Source organism: Ylistrum balloti, unplaced genomic scaffold (assembly GCF_031769215.1).
Source record: "Ylistrum balloti isolate Yb309-2 unplaced genomic scaffold, AGI_CSIRO_Ybal_v1 Utg370006, whole genome shotgun sequence".
NCBI lineage: Eukaryota > Metazoa > Mollusca > Bivalvia > Pectinida > Pectinidae > Ylistrum > Ylistrum balloti.
In genome coordinates, this window is record NW_026782081.1 from 3,629,578 (window position 1) to 3,653,541 (window position 23,964).

The 23,964-nt window shown below is 34.5% G+C and overlaps 1 protein-coding gene across 1 annotated transcript in view; it reads right to left on the reverse strand.

Moving 5' to 3' along the window:
* Positions 1 to 860: 860 nt before the first annotated feature.
* LOC132548245 (protein timeless homolog) overlaps positions 861 to 23,964 on the reverse strand; it is a 28,308-nt gene continuing 5,204 nt past the window's right edge. The window contains exons 5-31 of the mRNA XM_060212090.1: positions 23,076 to 23,177; positions 22,624 to 22,664; positions 20,261 to 20,375; positions 19,631 to 19,695; positions 19,132 to 19,200; positions 18,579 to 18,843; positions 17,478 to 17,695; positions 15,564 to 15,746; positions 14,543 to 14,682; positions 13,829 to 13,985; positions 13,397 to 13,477; positions 12,765 to 12,862; positions 12,099 to 12,161; positions 11,914 to 11,983; positions 11,386 to 11,593; positions 11,029 to 11,171; positions 10,378 to 10,460; positions 9,418 to 9,547; positions 8,931 to 9,010; positions 8,244 to 8,426; positions 6,511 to 6,678; positions 5,392 to 5,460; positions 4,827 to 4,942; positions 3,904 to 4,166; positions 3,106 to 3,297; positions 1,456 to 1,769; positions 861 to 1,097 (exon numbers count right to left, since the gene is read on the reverse strand). Of these exons, the coding sequence (XP_060068073.1) occupies positions 970 to 1,097; positions 1,456 to 1,769; positions 3,106 to 3,297; positions 3,904 to 4,166; positions 4,827 to 4,942; positions 5,392 to 5,460; positions 6,511 to 6,678; positions 8,244 to 8,426; positions 8,931 to 9,010; positions 9,418 to 9,547; positions 10,378 to 10,460; positions 11,029 to 11,171; positions 11,386 to 11,593; positions 11,914 to 11,983; positions 12,099 to 12,161; positions 12,765 to 12,862; positions 13,397 to 13,477; positions 13,829 to 13,985; positions 14,543 to 14,682; positions 15,564 to 15,746; positions 17,478 to 17,695; positions 18,579 to 18,843; positions 19,132 to 19,200; positions 19,631 to 19,695; positions 20,261 to 20,375; positions 22,624 to 22,664; positions 23,076 to 23,177 (3,744 nt within the window). The 3' untranslated portion in view covers positions 861 to 969. The remainder of the gene's footprint in view (positions 1,098 to 1,455; positions 1,770 to 3,105; positions 3,298 to 3,903; positions 4,167 to 4,826; positions 4,943 to 5,391; positions 5,461 to 6,510; positions 6,679 to 8,243; positions 8,427 to 8,930; positions 9,011 to 9,417; positions 9,548 to 10,377; positions 10,461 to 11,028; positions 11,172 to 11,385; positions 11,594 to 11,913; positions 11,984 to 12,098; positions 12,162 to 12,764; positions 12,863 to 13,396; positions 13,478 to 13,828; positions 13,986 to 14,542; positions 14,683 to 15,563; positions 15,747 to 17,477; positions 17,696 to 18,578; positions 18,844 to 19,131; positions 19,201 to 19,630; positions 19,696 to 20,260; positions 20,376 to 22,623; positions 22,665 to 23,075; positions 23,178 to 23,964) is intronic.

Consider the following 23,964-nt stretch of genomic DNA (forward strand, 5'->3'; position numbering starts at 1 on the left):
CATAGGGATAAGACTTTCTGACTATAATAACAAGCCGATAATCAAGTTATTTTATGTCTCAAGTGATATGTTTATCATACAAATTTTGAACATATCTGTGTCCCAAACTCTTACTGTTGGAACATAGAATTTGGTTTTATTTTAATTTTCTCCTGTGTTTCTATACGATTTTGTTGATAAACCATGAATTCATCCCTTTTCTCAGTGTTTGATTTTTTTATGTAATTTTTTGGCAACTTTAGGAATATACAAAATGTAATGTTTTAAAGGTTACTCATGTAAAAAAGGTTTAAGTTATTTTTCTGCCATCTGTTGCAAAATATAACAAACACAAAAATCATTGTAAGCAATAACTGTCTTGGTATTTTCAGTGGCATTAATCAGAATATGATAGTCTGGGATTGGATGACCAACATTCAGTATATCACAGTGAAACAGAACATCAACAATGACCATGGCAGCAAGTTTTATTGACATGCTTTACAAATTTTGTATTCTAACACATTAGATGTATACATTACATACTTAAAATATCCTGCTTTCCTGATTATACAGAAATAGTACAATAGCTTGTGTGACCCGTTACTATGATTAAACAAGGAAATGAACACAAATTGTCATAGGTTGTAAGGTTTGCTTGAAAGTATCATCCATACCCAGCTCTCAACTTGTTTCCTTATGCCAAAAATATGGTATGTACTTCTTAACATTGAAGGATTATTGAATAAAAATGTTGGTTAAATAACATATCTCAGTTATTGTCTCCTATTTGAAGAAACAATAATCTAGTTTTCTGGCTAGGTTTTTAGAATGAATTGGTTCTCACAGAAGTCAAAACATGCTAAAATGCCACAGGGAAGTCAAATGGGACGAATATGTCTGAAATATTATGTAGAATGAATACAGAGTTCATGACAGGAAAACAACAAAAGAGTAAAGAGCATTATAGGACAATTTCATGGAAAATGTTCAATCCTCTTCATCACTTTCAATCCTATTTTTCTTTTTGAGTACTTGTCGAAGTGGTATGTGGTCATCAAGTTCAGAATCAGAGTTATCTCCCATCTCCAAGCTGAACTGAGTAGCTGGAAAAGAGCCTGAAAATACAAAACCAATTAACTGAATGTACATCTCTTATCTTAGTTATAGTGCATACTTCAACTTAAAGATGAATACATGAATCTAAGTATTTTTTTACAATCACATATCAGAAATAAATACACTTCAAATAGGTATTAGTTTAGTGTAACTATTTATGAACTTTCAAATATTTTTTTGGTGTACTATTATAACAACATACCCTTGTTTTAGGTTCAGACCCACTGGGCTTATTGCTGAAAGCTATTATCTATCAATTCCTTTGTCTCTACCATAAAATTAACTCAGCAATTCCAATACAAGATGCTTGTTTGAAACAACGCATTTATGTACATAAAAAAATAAAATGTAGCTTACTTTGTTTAAGCTTGGCAGCTAAAGGAACATCTTCATCGCTGTCAGAGTCCGACTGGATTTGAACTGGCTTGGTAGATTGAACAGGAGCTTCTGCATCACTGTCAGAATCTGACTGGATTTGAACATGCTTGCTTTGTTGTGCATTTGTATTAGTTTCTGAGGGAACACGTGCACGCTTGGCTGGCTGTAATTGTTCATCATCATCACTACTGTCACCTAAATCTAGAGGGCGCTTCTGTGACTGGCTTGCTTCTGTGTCACTGTTGAGGGCCCTGTTGGTTTCCTCATCAACAGACAATGGTTGTCCAGCATCACTAAGGAGTAGTAAATGAATCAACTATCAGTATCAGATCGCAGCCATTGAATTTTTCAGTCATAACTATTATCCGAAGTACACTTAATCCCTTTTCAACTTGTGTTATTTATTTCAAGACTTATCAGGCTCCTGATGTTTATATCTGAAGTTTTAAACTAAAGAAACACTAAATAAACAAAACAAATCCTCAAAATTCATCATCCTCATATAATTATAAACACAAAAATATCACCATCAAATAACAAAGCTGATAAAGAAATTGAATAAATATATGCTACTTTTTGGTACAAATACATGCTACTGTTTGGTACACATATATGCTACTGTTTGGTACAAATATATGCTTCTGTTTGGTACAAATATATGCTTCTGTTTGGTACACATATATGCTTCTGTTTGGTACACATATATGCTACTGTTTGGTACATATATTTACTTCTAATAAAAATGGATTTTGAAAAAATTGTTACAGTAAACAATATGGTGTCTCACATACAGAGGTTGTGAACAAAAATAGTTGCCATATTATCTACAAATCAAACAGTGCTAGAATAATCTGAAAATTACACCGAAACAATTGCCCTTGGAATGAGGATACACTTGTGTGCTTGAGTACATCAAGTAAATATGTGTTGTAGAGGGGACCCAGAGGAGAAAAGTGTAAAATGAAAAATATTTTAAATATGTAAAATATGTACAAGGTCCTTTCCCAATTATACTTCACAACAAAGATACTTTGATAATCTTCATCTTCTGTCATAAACAGATATGACTGTCTTGTTTATTATGTAACACTGAATCATGTAAACTATTAAATTCGACTAGAAATCTACCTAAGGTGTTGTCTGGTCCTATTTACTTATTGTTCTACACTCTTTGGAGCCGGAATCAGAATTCCTTTTCGGAATCCGTTTTAGGGGAGACAGCTGAACTTGGGCACCAGATATAGGTCTCTTATTCTTTGTGTTGTTTATTATTTGTTCGTTATTAGTTTATGTCCTGTTTGATTAAGGTGGTGGAGGAAAGCCTAAGTTCTCCAAGAAAAACCCCAGAACTGCGGCCAGTACTTGGCAACTGCCAAACGAAGGTCTTGAAACTTCGACCCAGAGGTGGCGGGTCAGTGATAAAGACTGTTAGATGTCTCTACCACTTGACCACCATGGCTCCTTGAAATTTGAGTTATAGATATTTTCTGCACTATATTTTAAGGAGTTTCCCCAACATGCTGAATGTTGAATATAGTTTAGGTTGTAAATAATATATCCATTCAATTTCTAACATATGTTTTTACGGTGATGTTCCTTTAAATCCACTTCTGAACAGAAAAATCTAACCTGTCTTCACTGTCAGATTCTTTAATGCGTCTGATGCGAGATTTTTTCTTTGAGGGTGGTGTGACTTTGGCTGTGGGGTTGTGACCTGGAGAGTCTGCCACCTCAGCATCAACTTGACTTCCTCGACCTTCCAACTCCACATCATCATCACTATCATCTCTTGTAACCATTGGGGAAGGAGATCGTGTCTTTCTGTGAAAAGTTAAAATTAAGAATGATGCCCAATATTGATCAAACTATATAATCATATCCATTGAACAAAGGAAATTCTAAAAGGGAAAAGCAGAAAAAAATGTTAATGATGACAGGTTCAAATTTCCTCTTGTGCCTACAGCAGATACTACAGTTGGATAGACAAATATCCAACATAGAACCAGTGTACTCTTATCAAAAAAATCTAAAAATCAGTTTGGTATCACTGAAATTTTGCCTAAATTGAACAAAACAGCACAAACATATAGACAGCACATCAATTCAGCAAAATTAGATATATTATACAATACTTACAAATGGTCAAACATGAATATAAAAAAACTACAGAAAATTCAATTGAGCTTCAAATTGAACTTTGATACAAGACAAACAAACTCAATGTTTACATAGAAATCACTCACTTTTACCTCGTTACAGGTAAACAATTAGTTATACCTCACTACCAGTAAACACTTAGTTTAACGGCCTTCAGGGAATATAATTCGAGAAATGTTTAAAAAAAAAAAAAAAAAAAAAAGAAAACTTAAACAGACTGAGATGAATGACTTACACAACTTATTTCAGAACCAAAAGTTCAGGAAATACCTTGTTCTGTCTCTCCTGGTCTTCTTTCCCTTATCTTGCTGTCGTTGCTTGGCCATCGCTTTCAATCTCTCCATCCTTTCTGATGTTTTTTTGTCCTTTTTCACCTCCTTGACCTTGGTCTTGCTGGGTTTGGGAGCAGGTGGTTTGTGGGTTTTGATAGTATGGGCTTGACTTGGTGTCCCTTGCTCATCGAGTGTCAGGCCCTCCACAAGCTGTCTCAACTGGGCAGGGTTCCAATCACCTGGGATACGCCAGAACATCTCCTGGTAATATACCATTGGGAGAAGGAACATTATGAAATAGTGTTTTTTCGTAGACAGTTCCTTCTAGCAGGATCAGTGACAAATTCAAATATATTCTATTCTATCTTCATCTTGCTCAACAGCTAATAATGATTAGAGACAAATCACAAATAAACAAGAAATCATGACTGGAAAAGGTCAGATATTACTACTGGCGACTCCTATGGAGACCAGAATCTGATCATGGTAGAACTTGATGTTATGATACTAATATTGAACAAATCTGTTGAGAGATTCTTTCAGTAAGACATTAATAGAGAATGGGTAGAATAAGATATGATGGCTGGACATGAGTAACACTATATGCTGCCCATGAAATAGCTCGTGCATAACAACAACCACATTTGCTATATACATACAACAAGCTTTGAGTGTTTAACCATGGTGTGCTTGTAGAAACAGGTTCAACTCATGGACTCAACTTATAATACGCCTACATTGTTTTATCCCAAACAACTAAAATATTGTGTTTATATTAGATACATCAAACAAAAAAATAGCAGACTGAGAGTATTGAACTTACACATTTAAATTCATTGGCAAAAAAAAATATGCAGTTTTTGATGAAAGAATAAACAAAACACAGTATTATGAAATCATCTTTTTAACCCCTTTTTTCACCTGTTCATTTGGAGGACAGATGCCAATTTTCTTCAGGAAAGACAGAAAGCATTCATCCTCCATGGCTGTTTCATTCTCCTCGGTCAGTGGGACAATGGGAACTGGCATACTACTTGCTGTAACAAAGGAACTCATTTTGAAAATAATTCCTGTTTTAAATAGTCAACACATAGAAAATACTGTGGTACTAACAGGGATTGTTTTGTTTGATGAAGAATATCCATTACCTCAATCACAGGAAGAGAAAGAAAACTTTCAGTTAAAACATTTTTCTTGGTTTGTCTGAAGAAAACATTGGAATATCACTGCAAAAAGAACCTCTATAACCGTGTGACTCTACAGCTGTTACATTTCACTGAGGTCTTATTTTACTATATTGTATACTAAAATCTATGAATTCTGAACACCAGTGTCAAAGTAACAAATCATTACTTGGTGAAAACATAAATCAACACTTCAATAATGGTACATATGTTTTTAGTACATTTTAATCAAGTGAAAAATAGAAGTTGTGATATGAAAATAAATAATATAATGCTTGCTGAAAAACAAATATGTTACTTACCCAACTCCTCTTTATCTCCAGCTGTCCGACTCAAACCTCGCTGTATCCACTTGATTTGGTCACCGTAACCTGTATTTAAAGAATCAATACATAGTCAGAAAAACAGGAATTTTTAATCAGTTATCCTTATCAAATACCATGTGTTTGAAAAGAGCATAACTTGCCTGATGATAACATATTTCATGTAAGCACCAAGTGATATTCAAAGATGCAGATCTATCTGAAAGTATAGTTTTGTGAAGTAAAAAGGTGAAATGAAAAGAAATAACAAAGTCCAGGTGACCCATCTAGATTCCAATCAATTTGAAAAAAATATGGTTCTGCATCTAGTTGACACTCAAAACCATTGACCAAACTTCATAAATAGTAAACTTCAATATCAACACTGCATCACCAATGTCTACCTAACCCCTTTTGGGCCGATATATATGCAAACATATATATCTAACAGTTTAACAACACTCCATATCGAAGCTTGAACTGCGTAATGTATAATATTGAATGAAGGGATTCTTGGCTGTAGTTCCATTACCGCAAAAACAAACCAAAACAAAAAAGAAAAGAAAAAAGAAAGAAAGAAAAAGAAAACTTCAATGTGGCATTCACTGAAATTTCAATGAAGTCTAACCCAACCCCTATTGGGCCCCAGAAAGTTCAACATATTGATGAAAATTCATGTTCATATGATAATCATCAGCTTATTGACAGTGGTGATCCAAGGCTTGAAATGGATTTACTACAAAAACTTTTACGGTAGGGCACCCACAAGCATCAACCCTGTAGTGACAGCATATGCTCTTCCTCTTCCAAAGGGCAAGCTAACCCCCACCCCATCCCCCACCCAACAAAAAAAAATCAAAGTTTTTAATTAACTAGTTATTGTATTGGCAGAAATATATTCCAAAGTACCAATCATACTTATGGCCCAGTCTATCAAACTTCAGGGGTGTGTGCCTGTTCCTTCAGGAAAAACTTATCCTCACTAAAAATGTCTTAACCAAGTAGATGGTACTGAGGAGAATCAGATACAATAATATGTTTTTTGACAATGGTGACCAAAATATTTCCAAGGATAACTGCATAACAGGACAGCCTGAGGATTTATGTAAGTATAATTACCTTTTGCCACCAAATCTGTGATGATAGCCACCATATCATCCTGTACACCGCTGTCCTCTGTATGACCTTTACCTTCATCTTGTTTATCAGTGTCATTGCCGGACACCTCACCTTCATCACCAGAAGACAACACCTCCTCTTCAAAGTCAGATGGAAGCTCCTGAAAGTCTGCAAAAAGTGATCATTTAACAAGCATTTCAATACATGAATTTAATTGATTGATTTCAAGTAGAATCCATTTATAAAAACATCTTTTTCAATGCATTTCTACATTAAAAATATAGAATCTGTCTGGTATGTGACACATTTCTTAGCCATAACATGTATGAAAATCCTGTATCATTTTCCAAGATGAATCATTTTAAGCCTGGGAAATCTACAATTCTGTACTTAAGTACTTGAAAACTAATGATGTACCAAATGTTAATAGAATAACAATTCTTATAGCACAACCCATAGAAGATTAGACTGTGACTTTACCAAGACTATACACACACCTTCATCAGGCAAATGACAAATGATGAAGATGACCGTGTAGTCATCCAAACACCACACTCTTATCTTCTACTGGTTGTGTTTAAGAATTTCTATTCTATTGACATTATCAATCTGAAGAAAATGTTCCAAAAAAAAGTACCAAATGTATAGTCTATGCACGAACTAGTGGCAGAGATACCAGTACATGTATATTGCTACTTAAGGTCAAAGTTAAAGGTGACAATGATAAGCATAGACAATTTATCCCTGATTCTGTACACACTAAAGTTACTTCTCATGATGTAACTATAAACAGCAATATCGTACAGTTGCAGCAGACATACTAAGTCTGTTGTACAGTTGTAACAGACATACAAAGTCCGTTGTACAGTTGTAACAGACATACCAAGTCTGTTGTACAGTTGTAGCAGACATACAAAGTCTGTTGTACAGTTGTAGCAGACATACAAAGTCTGTTGTACAGTTGTAGCAGACATACAAAGTCCGTTGTACAGATGTAACAGACATACAAAGTCTGTTGTACAGTTGTAGCAGACATACAAAGTCTGTTGTACAGTTGTAACAGACATACAAAGTCTGTTGTACAGTTGTAACAGACATACCAAGTCTATTGTACAGTTGTAACAGACATACAAAGTCTTTTGTACAGATGTAACAGACACACAAAGTCTATTGTACAGTTGTATCAGACATACAAAGTCTATCGTACAATTGTAGCAGACATACCAAGTCTGTTGGACAGTTGTAACAGACATACAAAGTCTGTTGTACTGTTGTTACAGACATACCAAGTCTGTTGTACAGTTGTAGCAGACATACAAAGTCTGTTGTACAGTTGTATCAGACATACAAAGTCTATCGTACAGTTGTAGCAGACATACCAAGTCTGTTGGACAGTTGTAACAGACATACCAAGTCTGTTGGACAGTTGTAACAGACATACAAAGTCTGTTGTACTGTTGTTACAGACATACAAAGTCTATTGTACAGTTGTAACAGACAAACAAAGTCTGTTGTACAGATGTTACAGACATATTAATTCTGCAGTCATTTGTTGTATAAAAATGTGATGTGCCAAAATTCCTCCTATTTCCCAAAGATAAATGACTGTAAGACATGAATGTCTTTGTTCCCAAGCAAATGATTATCGGATGAATTTTGTGAAGTTGTGAGAGGTAAAGAGATCCTCATTGCACTGATGAATTGATTAGTATTTATCCTAATTTAGTGTATACCTTCTCTTTGTTGTCTCCTGTCATCGCCACTATCACTGTCCGAGTCTGAATCCTGCATCTTCCGCTGGCGTCTCTTGTACAGCTCCTTACGGTCCTTCACTAGTCCCAGACTAAACAGTTTCTCAATGACCTTAGACTTGCTGCGTTTGACCTCCATATGAGCTATGATACTACCAAGTGGGTCTGAAATTATAAATATATCACAGATTGTCAAGATGCAGTTTTATCAGCATGATCAACTGTTGTAAAATTAAGAGTTGTGCTAGTAAAAAGGTTATTTCAGGAAAAAAATTGTTCCAGAATTCATCATGTATACAAATGACACTATTTCTGCGGTGCACAGATGGAAAACATTTCACTGGAATAGCTGTTACCTTAATATGGAATAATAATACATAGTGCTTAGATAATTTTGAATTTAAATGTGATACAGCACAGAAAAATGTCTTGTTAGCGACAATTTCAAGACAGCAAAACACTGTTAACTATGTAAGATCTAACAGAGGTGTGTCAGGAACAAAAGTGAAAGTGTGGGTAGGATACCATATCCTCCTTTTGAATTTGAAAAATGCAGTTTTACCAAAAAATATATACCGATTGCTATGAACTAGAATATGTTTAACACCATACAAATGTGATAATAGCACTGTCATTGATTTAACAGTGTCAGTTCACACTTTGACTTACCATTTGTAGAATGAAACCTGTCGTAAAGATTTGCCAAGTCAAATTCCTCCTCTTCAGTCCAAGGACCTGGTCGGCTTCCTCTACAAAACACAATTTATTTTCACCTTTGAGAAATAAACAAATTGCTTTTCTTTAGGTTTCTGAATTCTTCTTTTCTCTTTAATTGTTAAGAACAAATCATTACTCAGAATTTCCAAATACCTTCAGAATGCAAAATGTATAAATCTAAAAAAAGGTATATTCATGTTGGAATATGAGGAAATATAATCACAGTTAAGTTTTAATTGGGATCTCTAAAGGAGAGGGCGAGAAATGGGCAAGAAAAGGCAAGGGAGGGACAAGGAAGGGTGAGGAATCAGTAAGAAAGGCAGAGTTGATACGAAGAAGAACAGCAGAAGACACAAGTTTTAAGATAGTTTGCTTCTCAAGTCTTTTGATATTTATACTCTGCAAAGCTTCAGCTCCACAACTCCCCAGCATTACTTACCCTTTCTTTCCCTTTTTGATGTCCTTGGCACTTCCTATTAAGCCCTGTTTCTTCAGCTCCCTGAGAACCTGACCTCTGGTCTTTTTCGGGTCTGTGATCCTCTCCATGATACAGTCCACCACATCTTTACCTACAATATAATACAGGTAGAGGTGAGATTTTGTCATGCGATATTGATGATAAGATGTATGGGCAAAAGTATTGCTTCAAAAAAACGTGATATCAACCAACGTGATATCAACCAAAAGTAACCTTAACCAACATCAAATTTAGCGGTGTCCATTGTATCCTGTCCTGAGATTGGCATCGTGTATTTACTACCAAGTTACATTTAAGTCATCTTTTGACAATAGCACAAGAGTTTCTCGAAGATAGTGTTGTATGTTGTGCTTATTATGCCAATTGGGCAGTGACAGCTTTTGTGGGCAATAATAAAAAATGCGAGAAAAGCAATGCTTGGTAATAATTGGCAATGGAAAAATGGGCAGGTTTGGATATGTTGGCAATTTTAGTAATTGTTGGCAATTTGAACTATCATTATCTAGGTTAATTGTTGGTTGTACTGACAATTGCCTGTTGTTATCTGGTAGATTTCTACCATCCTTCACAAGTTTGTACTGTAGCAAAAACAATGAAAGGTTGAAGATTTACTCAATGAAATCATAACTACTATTGCTTATATCTGAACTGTCATATTTGTTTACTATTACAGAAAGTGTTGGCAGTGTTTATGGAATATTATCAGAAACATAAAGGAGGTACGAGTGGAGTAAATGTTTGTCGGACAGTAAGATCAGTTATACTGTTACAAATTATGAGTAATAACACAACTAAGACCTGTAAATGGCAGCAGGAATTTTGTCTTTCATTTGATACAAACTTCATCAGACTTCAGAAAAAAAAAAGAATAACAATCTACTGTAAATTGTTCTGGCAAATATTTTTTTCTCGAACACTTACTTGTATCCTCTTGGTCCCTGTACTCTTCAAACAGGTGTCGCACCTCCATTTCCAGGTCCTCAGTCCACAATACCTTTGCTTTACTGCAAATAGGACCGTTTTCAAACATTAATATACTTGTTGCTAATCTAATGGTCAGATTTGTGAATTTTCAAGGTTTGCTTTCAGATATATGTTCGTGTGACAATGTTCTATCTATTCTGCTACAATGTTACCTAGTATCAGATATGCTATCTATCTAAAGGTTCTACAGGGACATGTTCATCCACCAAGCAGCTTTGTTCTTGACTAGTTATTCTATATCTTTGACTTACAAACATTAAATTTTTTTTTACTCAAACATACTTGACAGCTTTCCATTACTTTCACAAGGGATAGAAGCCGATTTAATTTAACTGATTCCAAGAATGTTAAGGATTGAAATGCACAATATTAGGAAATTTTTGACCCTATTAAATTTTCGCCTATTGGTCATTAGTGTGAAATAACATGTGGACCAATAGGTGATGTTATAGCTGAAAAGTATACCTTTATACACTTTATTGCATATTTGAAAATGGAAAACTTCATGCAAAGGTGAAAAACCTTCGGCAAATATTTCTCTGTTATAAGTAGCAATCTTTGACTGCAGGAAGATCGTATATTTATTACCTTTGGTATGTACCATATCCATCTACTAATTCACTTGCTTCCTTGCTCGACTTCCAGAAAAGTAATTCCATGAAAGCTTTTGGGTTCTTTTCTGCTGTCTCCACAAAGTTTCGTACGGTGAATGTTGCAAACTTAACAAGTTCCTACAAAATATTCAAGGAGTAACATAGCTTTGGTTCACAAGCTGAAAAATGCACAATATCTCTTCAGTCTTATTTGCAATAGGGCATTTAAGTATTTACTAGTTTGAACAATAAGCTTCAGTGGCATTTACACTTTAATATATTTCCAAGCAGAAATCCTACAGAAATTAGATCCATTGAAAGTCTATATTATCTGTTATCCATTAAAACCTACCTTGTAGCGGTCAAGCTTGGCAAGTGGGCTAAGTAGTATGCGTTGGAACAGTCGAAACAAGGACGCCTGGAACACCAGACCTGTGTGTCCGAGATCTACACTGATTCGGTGTAACATCTTTACTATACAGTGGTTAGTATGTGTGGTGTTCTTGTCAAACTCAGCCAGCAGGAGAACATAGCACTTCAGTATATTACCTGAGCTGAACCTATTAACAAGGAATCCCATTTAATGATGTTTCATTCTTTTCAACAAATTTACATCTCACAGTCTTTATAGTGATTATCAAAATGCAACTGGCAGTCTGACATGTGCAGTAAAGATTTACCAGACATACATTAGACTAAAAGGAAAACAAATACAAACATTACATGTATTAACATAGTAATTTCAATATAGTTTGATAAACTCCGAGATTTAGAGATTCTAGAATTAAACAGAAATATACACACTGACAGATACATACATTTTCAAAGTATTCTATTAATCACTTCTTTATAGTAAAAGTACAACATTAAAGAAACATACTTATTTACAAATTCTTTGAAGTTGAATTCCTGCTCAGATACAGAAGCTGTGGTCACCTCTTCTTCTTCAACTAAATGAAAGAATATAGTTCTTTAATCAAAACAATAACAGATACTTTATTCACCTCAACAGAATTATTTTCGGATTTTTTATTAATATTTGATAGAGGCAGTAAATGTTCTTACTATCTGCTCTTTCCTCATACTCCTCCAATACATTCTCCTCTGTCTGACTCTCCTGGGGTGTCCCTACAAACAAAAATAAATACATCTAGTAAGATAAATCAACAGACTCCAAATTTATAATCTGAAGGTTTGAGCATCTTACTCTTAGTGAATGTTGCCCTGCTGTCACATTTCAAACATATGTAACACTATGATGTGAAAAAAAAGAAGGAATGTTTTTCCTTACACAGAAAAAAGTTTTTCCATTTTAAAAAAAGTCATAATTATAAGCTAAGCAAACACTTTTGAATTGTTATCAGATATATGTGGATTCAGTATCATCAGTAACCACGTGCATACCTGAACCAGCTATATGTGGATTTAGCATCATCAGTAACCACGTGCATACCTGAACCAGCTATATGTGGATTTAGCATCATCAGTAACCACGTGCATACCTGAACCAGCTATATGTGGATTTAGCATCATCAGTAACCACGTGCATACCTGAACAATTATAGATCTTACTTAATAATCTTTCTGGCTAGTCCATTTTATATTTGTATACCTCTCTTAGACTCAAAATTTGGAACATATGTAATTTCTCTCATGGAAATTCTAAAATGCTAAGAATTCAGGATATTGTAATGAACATTCAAAGTCCCAGAATGTGATGCTGAAGCTTACGTGGTAGAGTAGCCATGAAGATTTCCCGCAAGGCCATGAACTCTTCCTCTGGACTTATGTCTGCACTCCCAAACTCATTTCTCTCTGGCCAAATCTCCCTGAAAATATTTATTTTCGGTCAGTATCTACATGCAGACTAAGAAATAAAGAGCAATCGCAACAAGCCTGGGATATGTGTTTTTGTCTGCAGGTCCTGATGAAGCCCAAAGTACGGGCAAAACCAGTCGACGAATAAATAAGAAGAAACACATATCCCCGGCTTGTCGCGATTGCTCTTTATTTCTAAGTTGGCCCCTTTACTCCAATCACCCTGCATAACCAGTGGGTATCCAAGCAAGGGATAAAAGGAACTTAATGAACTTTTCTTAAAAAGCACGGCATTGGCTCTATCTTAGTATCTACATACAGACTAGCTACAAATATGTGTCTGAAATAACCAATGCAATACACCAAAGACTATCTAGACATTCAAATGATGGATTTAAAAACTAAATTGATATTGATGCAATGATTGCTTTGTAATAGCTAATCCTGATTTCTTCAGCATTAAGCCTCTAAACAGGCACAATGACATTTGTAAGCAAGTCACAGGACATCCATTTACATCGACTTGGATCTGGTTTTTGACTTACCTTGCAGCTCTCAGAAGAGCGATGCTATTTCCTGGCTGGGAGTGTCGTAATGCATCTTGTATACTTATCATAGCTTTAACTCTAAAACAAAAATGAGGGAACTTTAATGCCTTGTTTATTTATCAAATATCAAATAAATATTGACATTTAATCAAACATTAACAGCCAGAGATATATTTCAAAGGATGTAATTAAAGTCTACTTTTCATCAAATGCTGCTGATTATGAGCTATGAACATGTTGTTGTCCAATACTCATAAAATAATATTGATGCTTCAGCTTTACTCCAGACTTGATACTGGAATCAACTCTAGTGACATGTTAACAAATCAGGAAGATGTTTACCCTTGAGTTTCCATGATAACATTAATTCAACTATTGATGCTGATAGGACAATAAGCTAGCATTTCTTCTCTTACACATTGTCAATACCTTTGTTGCTCCTCCTCAATTTCTGAGGCTGCATCAAATGGAGAGACATCTGTTGGTATTTCTTCACGTCCCTGGAACAGGGAGGATAACTCTGTTGATAGGTTGTCCCACATGTCCTCTAACTGTTGGGGTGTGTGCTCCTGGGGCTCAATATTTTCTGTCAATGCATTACAAAATTATCATTGCATATTATGTCACTAATATCAATACTCTGTGTATTCAGTGTTTTACATAGTGACATCACAAATAAATACTATGTAACATTATCTATTCTAGTTCCATTGAGAACTGTTTTTGAATGGAACCCCTTGTGCAAGGAATAATCAGAAATGCAAACATGTCTTAATCAGAGAAATATCCATCTTATATATAAAACATGGGATGAAATAAAAACACATACTTTCTGCTTAAAAAAAGTATGACGTTCTATTAACTAGTAGTGTAGGAGATTGAGCTTGAAAAAAAGTCAAAGTGTAGATCAGAGTGACTGACTTTTCTTACATGTCAAATTATCTCACCAAGGTGGACCTATACTTAATATATGAAGTTCTAGTGACAAGAAGTATAGAAGACAAAGCCCAAACAAAATAGAGGAAGGACATATAGACAAACTGCAAAAAGGATGAAAGGACATCACACAAAACTACAGTCCCTCCACACTTCTAGTTTGGGACTAATCAACACAGCTATCCAACATAAAATCATCAACAATACCTTTTGCTACATCCTTCTTCTGTGATTTCTTGTTTTTCTTCTTCTTTGTCTGAACAACAAGATGAGAATTTCTCCGTGTTTCACTCTCAAGCATCTTCAGAAACAGGTGTGTTGTCTCTACCAAGTCTTTTAGGTAGGTCCTTTAACAGAATCAAACACTAGTAACAACATATTTGGACTTGAGCCTCCATCTTATTTCAGTAAATATGGTTATATCCATGTGCAAAATTTGGATTCAAAATTAAGGATTTCTTTTTTGACATTTTCACTGATGTGTGCAATATTTAACTATAATACAATAATTTACACTTTGGCAGCTTCCCTTCCTTATCATACCTACCAAATTCAGCTCAACATCACAGTAGAACTGGAGAAGTTTAAAATATGTTTTTCAAGATGACGGCCATCCTAGATTTCAGACTGACCTTGACAACAGATCATGCCATTTTAAATAGGCTGCTTTATGTTATATTCTACGATTTTATGTAGTTATCTCATAAGAACCGCTTACAAAACTATTCTTATGTACTAAGTAAGATAAAAACTAGAAATGTGCACAGGAATTATCTGAACGAAAATCAACCTGTACTGCATTTGCATCTGAACCCTAAAATCAGCAAATTTCCATGCAGTGACTAGAAAGTATTGCTCTGGTTGGTCAAACCTGTGAAAGTTATATCATCACCATTGATGATATATGATTTCTTATATCATCACTGCACTGATAATATAAGATTTTATTCAATTGATACATTTATAGGTAATAAAGTTGAGTATTTTGCTCATTTTCATATTGACAGAGGCTCCAGTAGAAGCATCTAGGATGACACCTATTGAAAGTCAATATTCAAAGGATTTCCTCATTCTAGCTATACATCACTTTAAAATAATTTATCGATGCAAAAGATTTCCAAGCCTTAAATATACTCTATTGTCTTAGCAGAAAAAGAAATCAATGCTTTAACTTGACATAGAGACTGAGAAGTTTAACCATATTATTTAGTAATATAGATATACATACCGGGATTGTTGACTCTGATTAAACTTCCTGAGCAATGTTAAGAATATATCTCTGAACTCCATCATATAAAAGATGTTGCCTTTTAGAACTTTGGAGCTCTCCATCAACTGTGTGTTTTTGGATCGGTCCATTGAGTCAAGTGTTAGCAGGAGTTCCTGATAGGCTTTTAGGGCCAGATGTACACTGGAATATAAAATATTATGATATAAAACCACACATAAATACTGACAAACACTGTAACATCCTTTAAAATAGAATAGTCAAGAACAACATGTACCAGTATGTATATTGTAAGTATCTCTAATGTTAAATCTATTGGGCAAATGTAAATGACAATTAATATTTTATTGTCTTCTAACTCTACTTTATGGGAACTGCCAGTAATATAAGTCAAGTATAACATCAAAAATCAATCAATTTCACAGATCACTAATTATGACCAATGTATGGACTACAAACTTCAGTTTAGAGGAATCAAATCAAAGATAATATGAGGCAAGTATAAAGTTTATAATTATCTTATTTCATGATTTGCTGATTAAGACCTATGTCATGGATTGCTGATTAAGACCCATGTCATGGATTGCTGATTAAGACCTATGCCATGGATTGCTGATTAAGACCTATGTCATGGATTGCTGATTAAGACCTATGTCATGGATTGCTGATTAAGACCTATGTCATGGATTGCTGATTAAGACCTATGTCATGGATTGCTGATTAAGACCTATGTCATGGATTGCTGATTAAGACCCATGTCATGGATTGCTGATTAAGACCTATGTATGGATTGCTGATTAAGACATATGTCATGGATTGCTGATTAAGACCTATGTCATGGATTGCTGATTAAGACCTATGTCATGGATTGCTGATTAAGACCTATGTATGGATTGCTGATTAAGACATATGTCATGGATTGCTGATTAAGACCTGTGTATGGACTGCAAACTTCATTTTACAGTTATCACTTATAATATGGCCAGAGTATAGCTTACTAATAGTTATGCTAGAATACCTGTATATCTGTATAGGAATAAACCTTTGTCTATCTTGGTGAAAGCAGAGTGAGCTATCGGCTTATCACTTGACTGATTGTGTTTTGCTTTTTATAGTCATCTTTAATTGGATTATAACAGGATCAGACAACAAACAGTTGCTTGTAAAAGTTCTCTCTATCCAAGATGTTATAGGACAAAACAGTGAATCATGCAATATTGTCTAAACAAGACTTTTCAACCTAAAAGGAGCTAAAGGGATATTCTGCCCAAGTTACGAAATTTACGGCTGTTCTTAAGCTATTAAGAACTCGTTGTAATGACTTTTAAAACTATAGTTAGTATCAAAATATCTCTCCCGTGGTCAGTTTGGACAGGCAAAATTGGTGGAAATAGTCTCCGCCACTATAAATTTTACTGTCTAAATATAGGACATCAGGAAATCTTGAACTGAAGGATCACTGGAACATAGATTTTATACAGAATACAGGGTATTTAAAAAGTGTGTAAGCTATTCACTATCAATTCTACTGGGTTACTACTTCAGTACTTCAGAAGGCCTATTTTCTGTTGATTTTATGATTTACATCAATATTTCACTCTATCCTGCTTACAAAGCAAACCTATTATGATGCAATCAGGAGAGTGCAAAAGTCTACAAACTGATCCATTTAGAGCTATAAAAATTTAATTAAATATCATGTTTATTTCAATGGTAATTTGAAGTGAACAATTTCCGTAAGAACGTAAGTAGATGATTTGGTACAGTTTTCTTCAAAAGCATGTTTGGAAATCCTTACTGGTGTGGAACATCCCTTCAATGAAAAAAGGTCACTTATACATCACCATACATCTCCACTAACTCTGAATCAATATGAAAATAGATAAACCAGATACAAATTGTGATACTACTTACCGTTTGCCCCAAACAATGGCTTCTTTTTTCTCCATCATCTGCATTTCATAGTATTGTATCATCTGTACTTGTATGTAATGGAATGCTTGGACAGACAAGGTCTCTGATACCAGTTCAACACGCTTACTGTGATGACGACAAAACTCCATGAAGAATCGAATGGCCCAAAGATAATAAGTCTCGTCATGTTCCTGTGTCCTCTCATGATTCAGGATATCCTTTCACCACAGAGACAACAAGATGCATTTAATTATCAATCTTTATATCAAGAAATATTTCTCCTTTCACCACACTGCCAAAAAGAGGCATTTAATCAGGATATCCTTTCACCACACTTCCAAAAAGAGGCATTTAATTATTAATAGTTACGTTAAACAAGTAATTTCACTATTTGGGCTCTTTAAACATGCTGTATGGTTCCAACATGCCATTGACAAATTGCATGTGCAGTGATATTTTTTTCCTCAGCAGCTATGATTGCTATTGCTGTAAGATCCTAATTGTGAAGATGACCACTTTCGTGTCAGATCAGTTACACTCAAACATGGGCCAGATACAATGGCAGTGTTGGAGGACTGTTAGATAAGTCACATTTGTATCCCTCCCAGGTTCGTTCTTTAAGGGAGGTTTTCCAGTGTTTAACTTAATGGTTGAATTGAAAGAGAATGTAAGTGAACACAAAACCTTTTTGTCACTACCTATCTGCATCATGTGGGCTCAAACAATTTACAAATAAAGAGGAGGTCTTTTTTTTATTTAGACCGATGTTTTTGTTGCGACAGAGCCACCTTGATAACCAGGTCCACACAGGAATTCATCATTTTGGACACAAATCTACATAACTATGACGGAATATTTACCAAACCATTAAATCCTGGAAAGGAAATCATTCCTTTACAATATCTTTGTTTTCTTGTTTGTTTTTCTGTATTGTTATATCTATCGTGTATTGAGGCAAGTATTGTATCACAAAAAATTGTATTGTTACAGTCCTAATAATATAATTTAGAGTAAATATATCATGTGAAAATGATAGATCAATTACATGTATATTATCAATAATCATTCCTGTGTGGCTTTAGAATATAAATAAACACTAACCTTGACAGCATACATAAGAGGGTTGTAACAGTTCTCCAAAAATTGAACACAGAATTCTTTCAGACCAAGACGGATACTCAGAGTTGATCGTCGCAACAAATCCTTGTCTTTGATAGGCTGTCTATTTTTTGCAATCTTTTTTGGTTTTTTGTTCACATCGAAAGTCAAATTACTAACATCATGTTGCGCTTTATGAAAAATGACATCTCTTTCACTGATAGATTTCATGTTCTTAACTACATAAGTTCCACCAAAACGAGAATGCCTGAAATAAAGTTTGTAACATGGTATGATTGAATATTTGTATAAGACTGGACAGAAGATTACAGAGCATGTTGAAGTCCTGATAACAGACCATTATGTATCTTTATCTTTAACATCAAAAGATTGGGATGTAAATACAACTATCATGATGTTTTTATATCTGCTGCCTTATTTTAAATTTGATTAGAAAAGAACTAGTCTTAAATTATGATGACATAAAAAGCAGCAAAACAAGCTGCATTATCAAGTACAAAATTAAATAAAATCAAAATGGTTTTATTTTCAATACCTTGTACTGAACTTCCTATGATCAGAGACTTTCCTTACACGTTCCTGTTCTCTAATCATCTCCAGTTCCCTTCAATCAGAAAATACACAAATTATATAGAAATACTAGAGTTGTACATCTTATACCAGGAGCTGATAAAATCACAAGATAAAATTTGAAGTATTTCCTTCAGGTTGGAAATACAGGTACATGTGAATAGAAACACTATCCCCTTCATCAGACAAATGACATGAAATATACACACACTGGGGAGTAAAGAGCATGGTAACAAACCAATTAACCTCTAGAGCTACACTTTAATCTTATGTACCACCTCGAACTTGTTGGCAATATTGACATTGTTTCAGAAATATGCAGACCAATTAGTTCATTAAGTGCAGATAAAGCTCTGAACAAAAGGTAGTTTTTCCAGAGACAAATAAGCAAGTTTTGATAACTTATGGTTTAATCCATCTTACTCGAGTTTCACAGTACAGTGAAGTTCTGTGTATAATATTACCTTTCATCTTTTTCTTTCTGACTTTGTGATCGTGTAACACCAGCACAAGCAAGCACGTCTGGTGTCTAAAATTAAATCAAAGGTCAAAAACACTGAAATACATCAGTTGATTTAATTTTATCTTGAATAGACTACAATACATTAAAATTTTGTCAGAGGATTTCAAAGTTTTGCAGTAAAAATAATACTGATATAGAATATCTTTCTACTATGGTATTTTCTCTTCAGTCCACTCCCCCCCACTCCCCCTTAATAAATTAACCTATTGGATCAGTTTAAAGAGGAAAATATCAAAATTGTAACATAAGACAACAGATCTGATTTTTTCTTAGGTTTCAATAAATCATTTTCAGACTCAACAAGTTCATTGGAAGTAAAAACCAGGTTTGTGTCTCAATAATTTTGGTTGATGGTCACATAATGGAAGCTGTACTCTCTAGGTCTTTACCAACTCAAACAAATACAAGTGTTTTAATCCTGTATTATATTCTTTAATTTGTTATAATATCATAAATGATGACTGTCATTTCTTAAAAATCAAGAAACTATCAAATTTGCTTCAGACTACAGTGCCTCAAGTCTCATCTGACACAACAAAGTGTTATTTTTGAAATCTGACATGTGACTGACCTGCTCTCGAAACATCAGTGACACAATCTCAAGGACGTGCATGGAGAACTGACGTTCATCCTCTGAGCTGGCAATGTACAGCAACAAATCCTCAAGACCACTGCAGTGTATGGCCCTAAACAACACAAACATAAATGTGAATCGGTGTATGGCCCTAAACAACACAAACATAAATGTGAATCGGTGTATGGCTTAAACAACACAAACATAAATGTGAATCGGTGTATGGCCCTAAACAACACAAACATAAATGTGAATCGGTGTATGGCTTAAACAACACAAACATAAATGTGACTCGGTGTATGGCCCTAAACAACACAAACATAAATGTGAATCGATGTATGGCTTAAACAACACAAACATAAATGTGAATCGGTGTATGGCCCTAAACAACACAAACATAAATGTGAATCGGTGTATGGCTTAAACAACACAAACATAAATGTGAATCGGTGTATGGCCCTAAACAACACAAACATAAATGTGAATCGGTGTATGGCTTAAACAACACAAACATAAATGTGAATCGGTGTATGGCCCTAAACAACACAAACTTAAATGTGAATCGGTGTATGGCCCTAAACAACACAAACATAAATGTGAATTGGTGTATGGCCCTAAACAACACAAACATAAATGTGAATCGGTGTATGGCCCTAAACAACACAAACATAAATGTGAATCAGTGTATGGCCCTAAACAACATAAACATAAAATGTGAATTGGTGTATGGCCCTCAACAACACAAACATAAATGTGAATCGGTGTATGGCCCTCAACAACACAAACATAAATGTGAATCGGTGTATGGCTTAAACAACACAAACATAAATGTGAATCGGTGTATGGCCCTAAACAACATAAACATAAATGTGAATCGGTGTATGGCTTAAACAACACAAACATAAATGTGGATCGGTGTATGGCCCTAAACAACACAAACATAAATGTGAATTGGTGTATGGCCCTCAACAACACAAACATAAATGTGAATCGGTGTATGGCTTAAACAACACAAACATAAATGTGAATCGGTGTATGGCCCTAAACAACACAAACTTAAATGTGAATCGGTGTATGGCCCTAAACAACACAAACATAAATGTGAATTGGTGTATGGCCCTAAACAACACAAACATAAATGTGAATCGGTGTATGGCCCTAAACAACACAAACATAAATGTGAATCAGTGTATGGCCCTAAACAACATAAACATAAAATGTGAATTGGTGTATGGCCCTCAACAACACAAACATAAATGTGAATCGGTGTATGGCTTAAACAACACAAACATAAATGTGAATCGGTGTATGGCCCTCAACAACACAAACATAAATGTGAATCGGTGTATGGCTTAAACAACACAAACATAAATGTGAATCGGTGTATGGCCCTAAACAACATAAACATAAATGTGAATCGGTGTATGGCTTAAACAACACAAACATAAATGTGGATCGGTGTATGGCCCTAAACAACACAAACATAAATGTGAATTGGTGTATGGCCCTCAACAACACAAACATAAATGTGAATCGGTGTATGGCTTAAACAACACAAACATAAATGTGAATCGGTGTATGGCCCTAAACAACACAAACATAAATGTGAATCGGTGTATGGCTTAAACAACACAAACATAAATGTGAATCGGTGTATGGCCCTAAACAACATAAACATAAATGTGAATCGGTGTATGGCTTAAACAACACAAACATAAATGTGAATCGGTGTATGGCCCTAAACAACACAAACATAAATGTGAATCGGTGTATGGCCCTAAACAACACAAACATAAATGTGAATCGGTGTATGGCCCTAAACAACACAAACATAAATGTGAATCGGTGTATGGCTTAAACAACACAAACATAAATGTGAATCGGTGTATGGCCCTCAACAACACAAACATCGATATGAATCAAGTTTATGGTTGTCAACAACACAAACATCAATATGAATCAAGTTTATGGTCCTAAAGGTAAAACAAACATAAGTGTTTGTCAAGTGTATGGTCCCAACAACAAATATCAATGAGAACAATAAATGGCCAAAAAGAACACATTATGTCAATGTCTATTTCCTATTTTCATCAGAATAAATGTTGCAAATCTGATTTCGAATGAAGGATCCAGGATACATATATAAAAAGACAATTTATTTAAATACAGTAACTTTTGATTATTGGATATGGTAAAAAAATAATAAACAGATACATAAGTTCAAATGTGATCAATTTTTTTTAGTAGAGTAAATCAACATCTCTACAAACACAAACATTTGATGACCTTCAAACAAGTTTTTAACACTCAGTAAAGATACGTTCAATGATGTGAATATATCAGAGCTAGAGAAACCTTACCAGATCACTTGATCGTGGATAGTGGCATCATCATCAGTTCTCTGTCAACAAATATACATTATGACAATGTAGTTCAGAACTGGAGCATAGAACTTTTAATACTTACATATAGAGATAAACATATATATACTTTATTCATAATGCTTTTTACAGGTGTTAAAACTGAAAGAAAAATTTTTCCAAGAATAGTGTTTAAGCAAGAACATCACATTGTATTCCATTCAGAGTACCTAACATGTTAAATGAAAGGGTGTGAATCAAATTAAAGAAACATGGAATTTAGTCTTCTTCTGCTAAAAAGAAATTATCATTTTACGATTAAAAGTTTGATCTTGATTCCATCTGACCTCAAACAAGTTAGGTTTGTATGGGGTTTCATGTACACACAACAGTTCTGGTCATCTGAAAAGATGTGATGAGTGGAGTATACTGGATTGAAAGCTCATGCAAACCTGTTCCTGGTCCTGATTGGGTGGTACGTGGAGAATGTTTCTGATCAGGATAAGAATTCTCTCTATGAGGAGGCGGTCTTCCTCTTGTCGATGCTCCCAGTCCTATAATACAAGTTAAGCTATTCATTAGCTAGACTAGCAGTCCCCACAACAAAATCGAATGGTTACAAATCAATTATTTATTTTAGTAATAAATTAACTTGTGGGAAAATGGTTACTATCAATACAATTCTTCTTTAATAGTCATAAACTTCATGTTTACAAAATCATACATCACCTGTTGACATCAATCAATAAACATCTATACAATCTCAAGTGTCATTTCCATACCAGAACCAACTTACTAAAGGCGATATATATATATATGGTGAAATCTATCCAGCTGTGATAAATGACATGGCGACTGGTGAACTGACATGTCTGTTAATCTTATACTCCAGAACTCACATGTTTATATGTTACTTTGCAACATATCACCAACAGAATCACTAAACATACCTGATGTTAATGTAATGGAAATATGTTTTTTTTCTGAATAATTGACAGATATATGGCCTAAATAAAAACTACTGCTTGTCTGGCATTGATTTTCCAACCTAAAAATACATCCTCAACTGACATTATTATAATGAAGTCCTTCTTTCTTGTTTTAAATTATTACTTGTATGAATGTTACCTCTGGAATTTTAGGGCTCCAGATTAGCATGGCTTTTCCACACTCCTTTGGGAATGTTTTTTCCCTCATTTGAGGATTTGACGATAAACTTATAGAATAAAAGAAGAGTTTCCAGGATGTTGAAAATCCTTTTATTATACTCATATGTTAATTACATAGCAATGATCTCTACTGAATACCAGCGGTATCTATTCAGGAACATGTCGTTTTCCT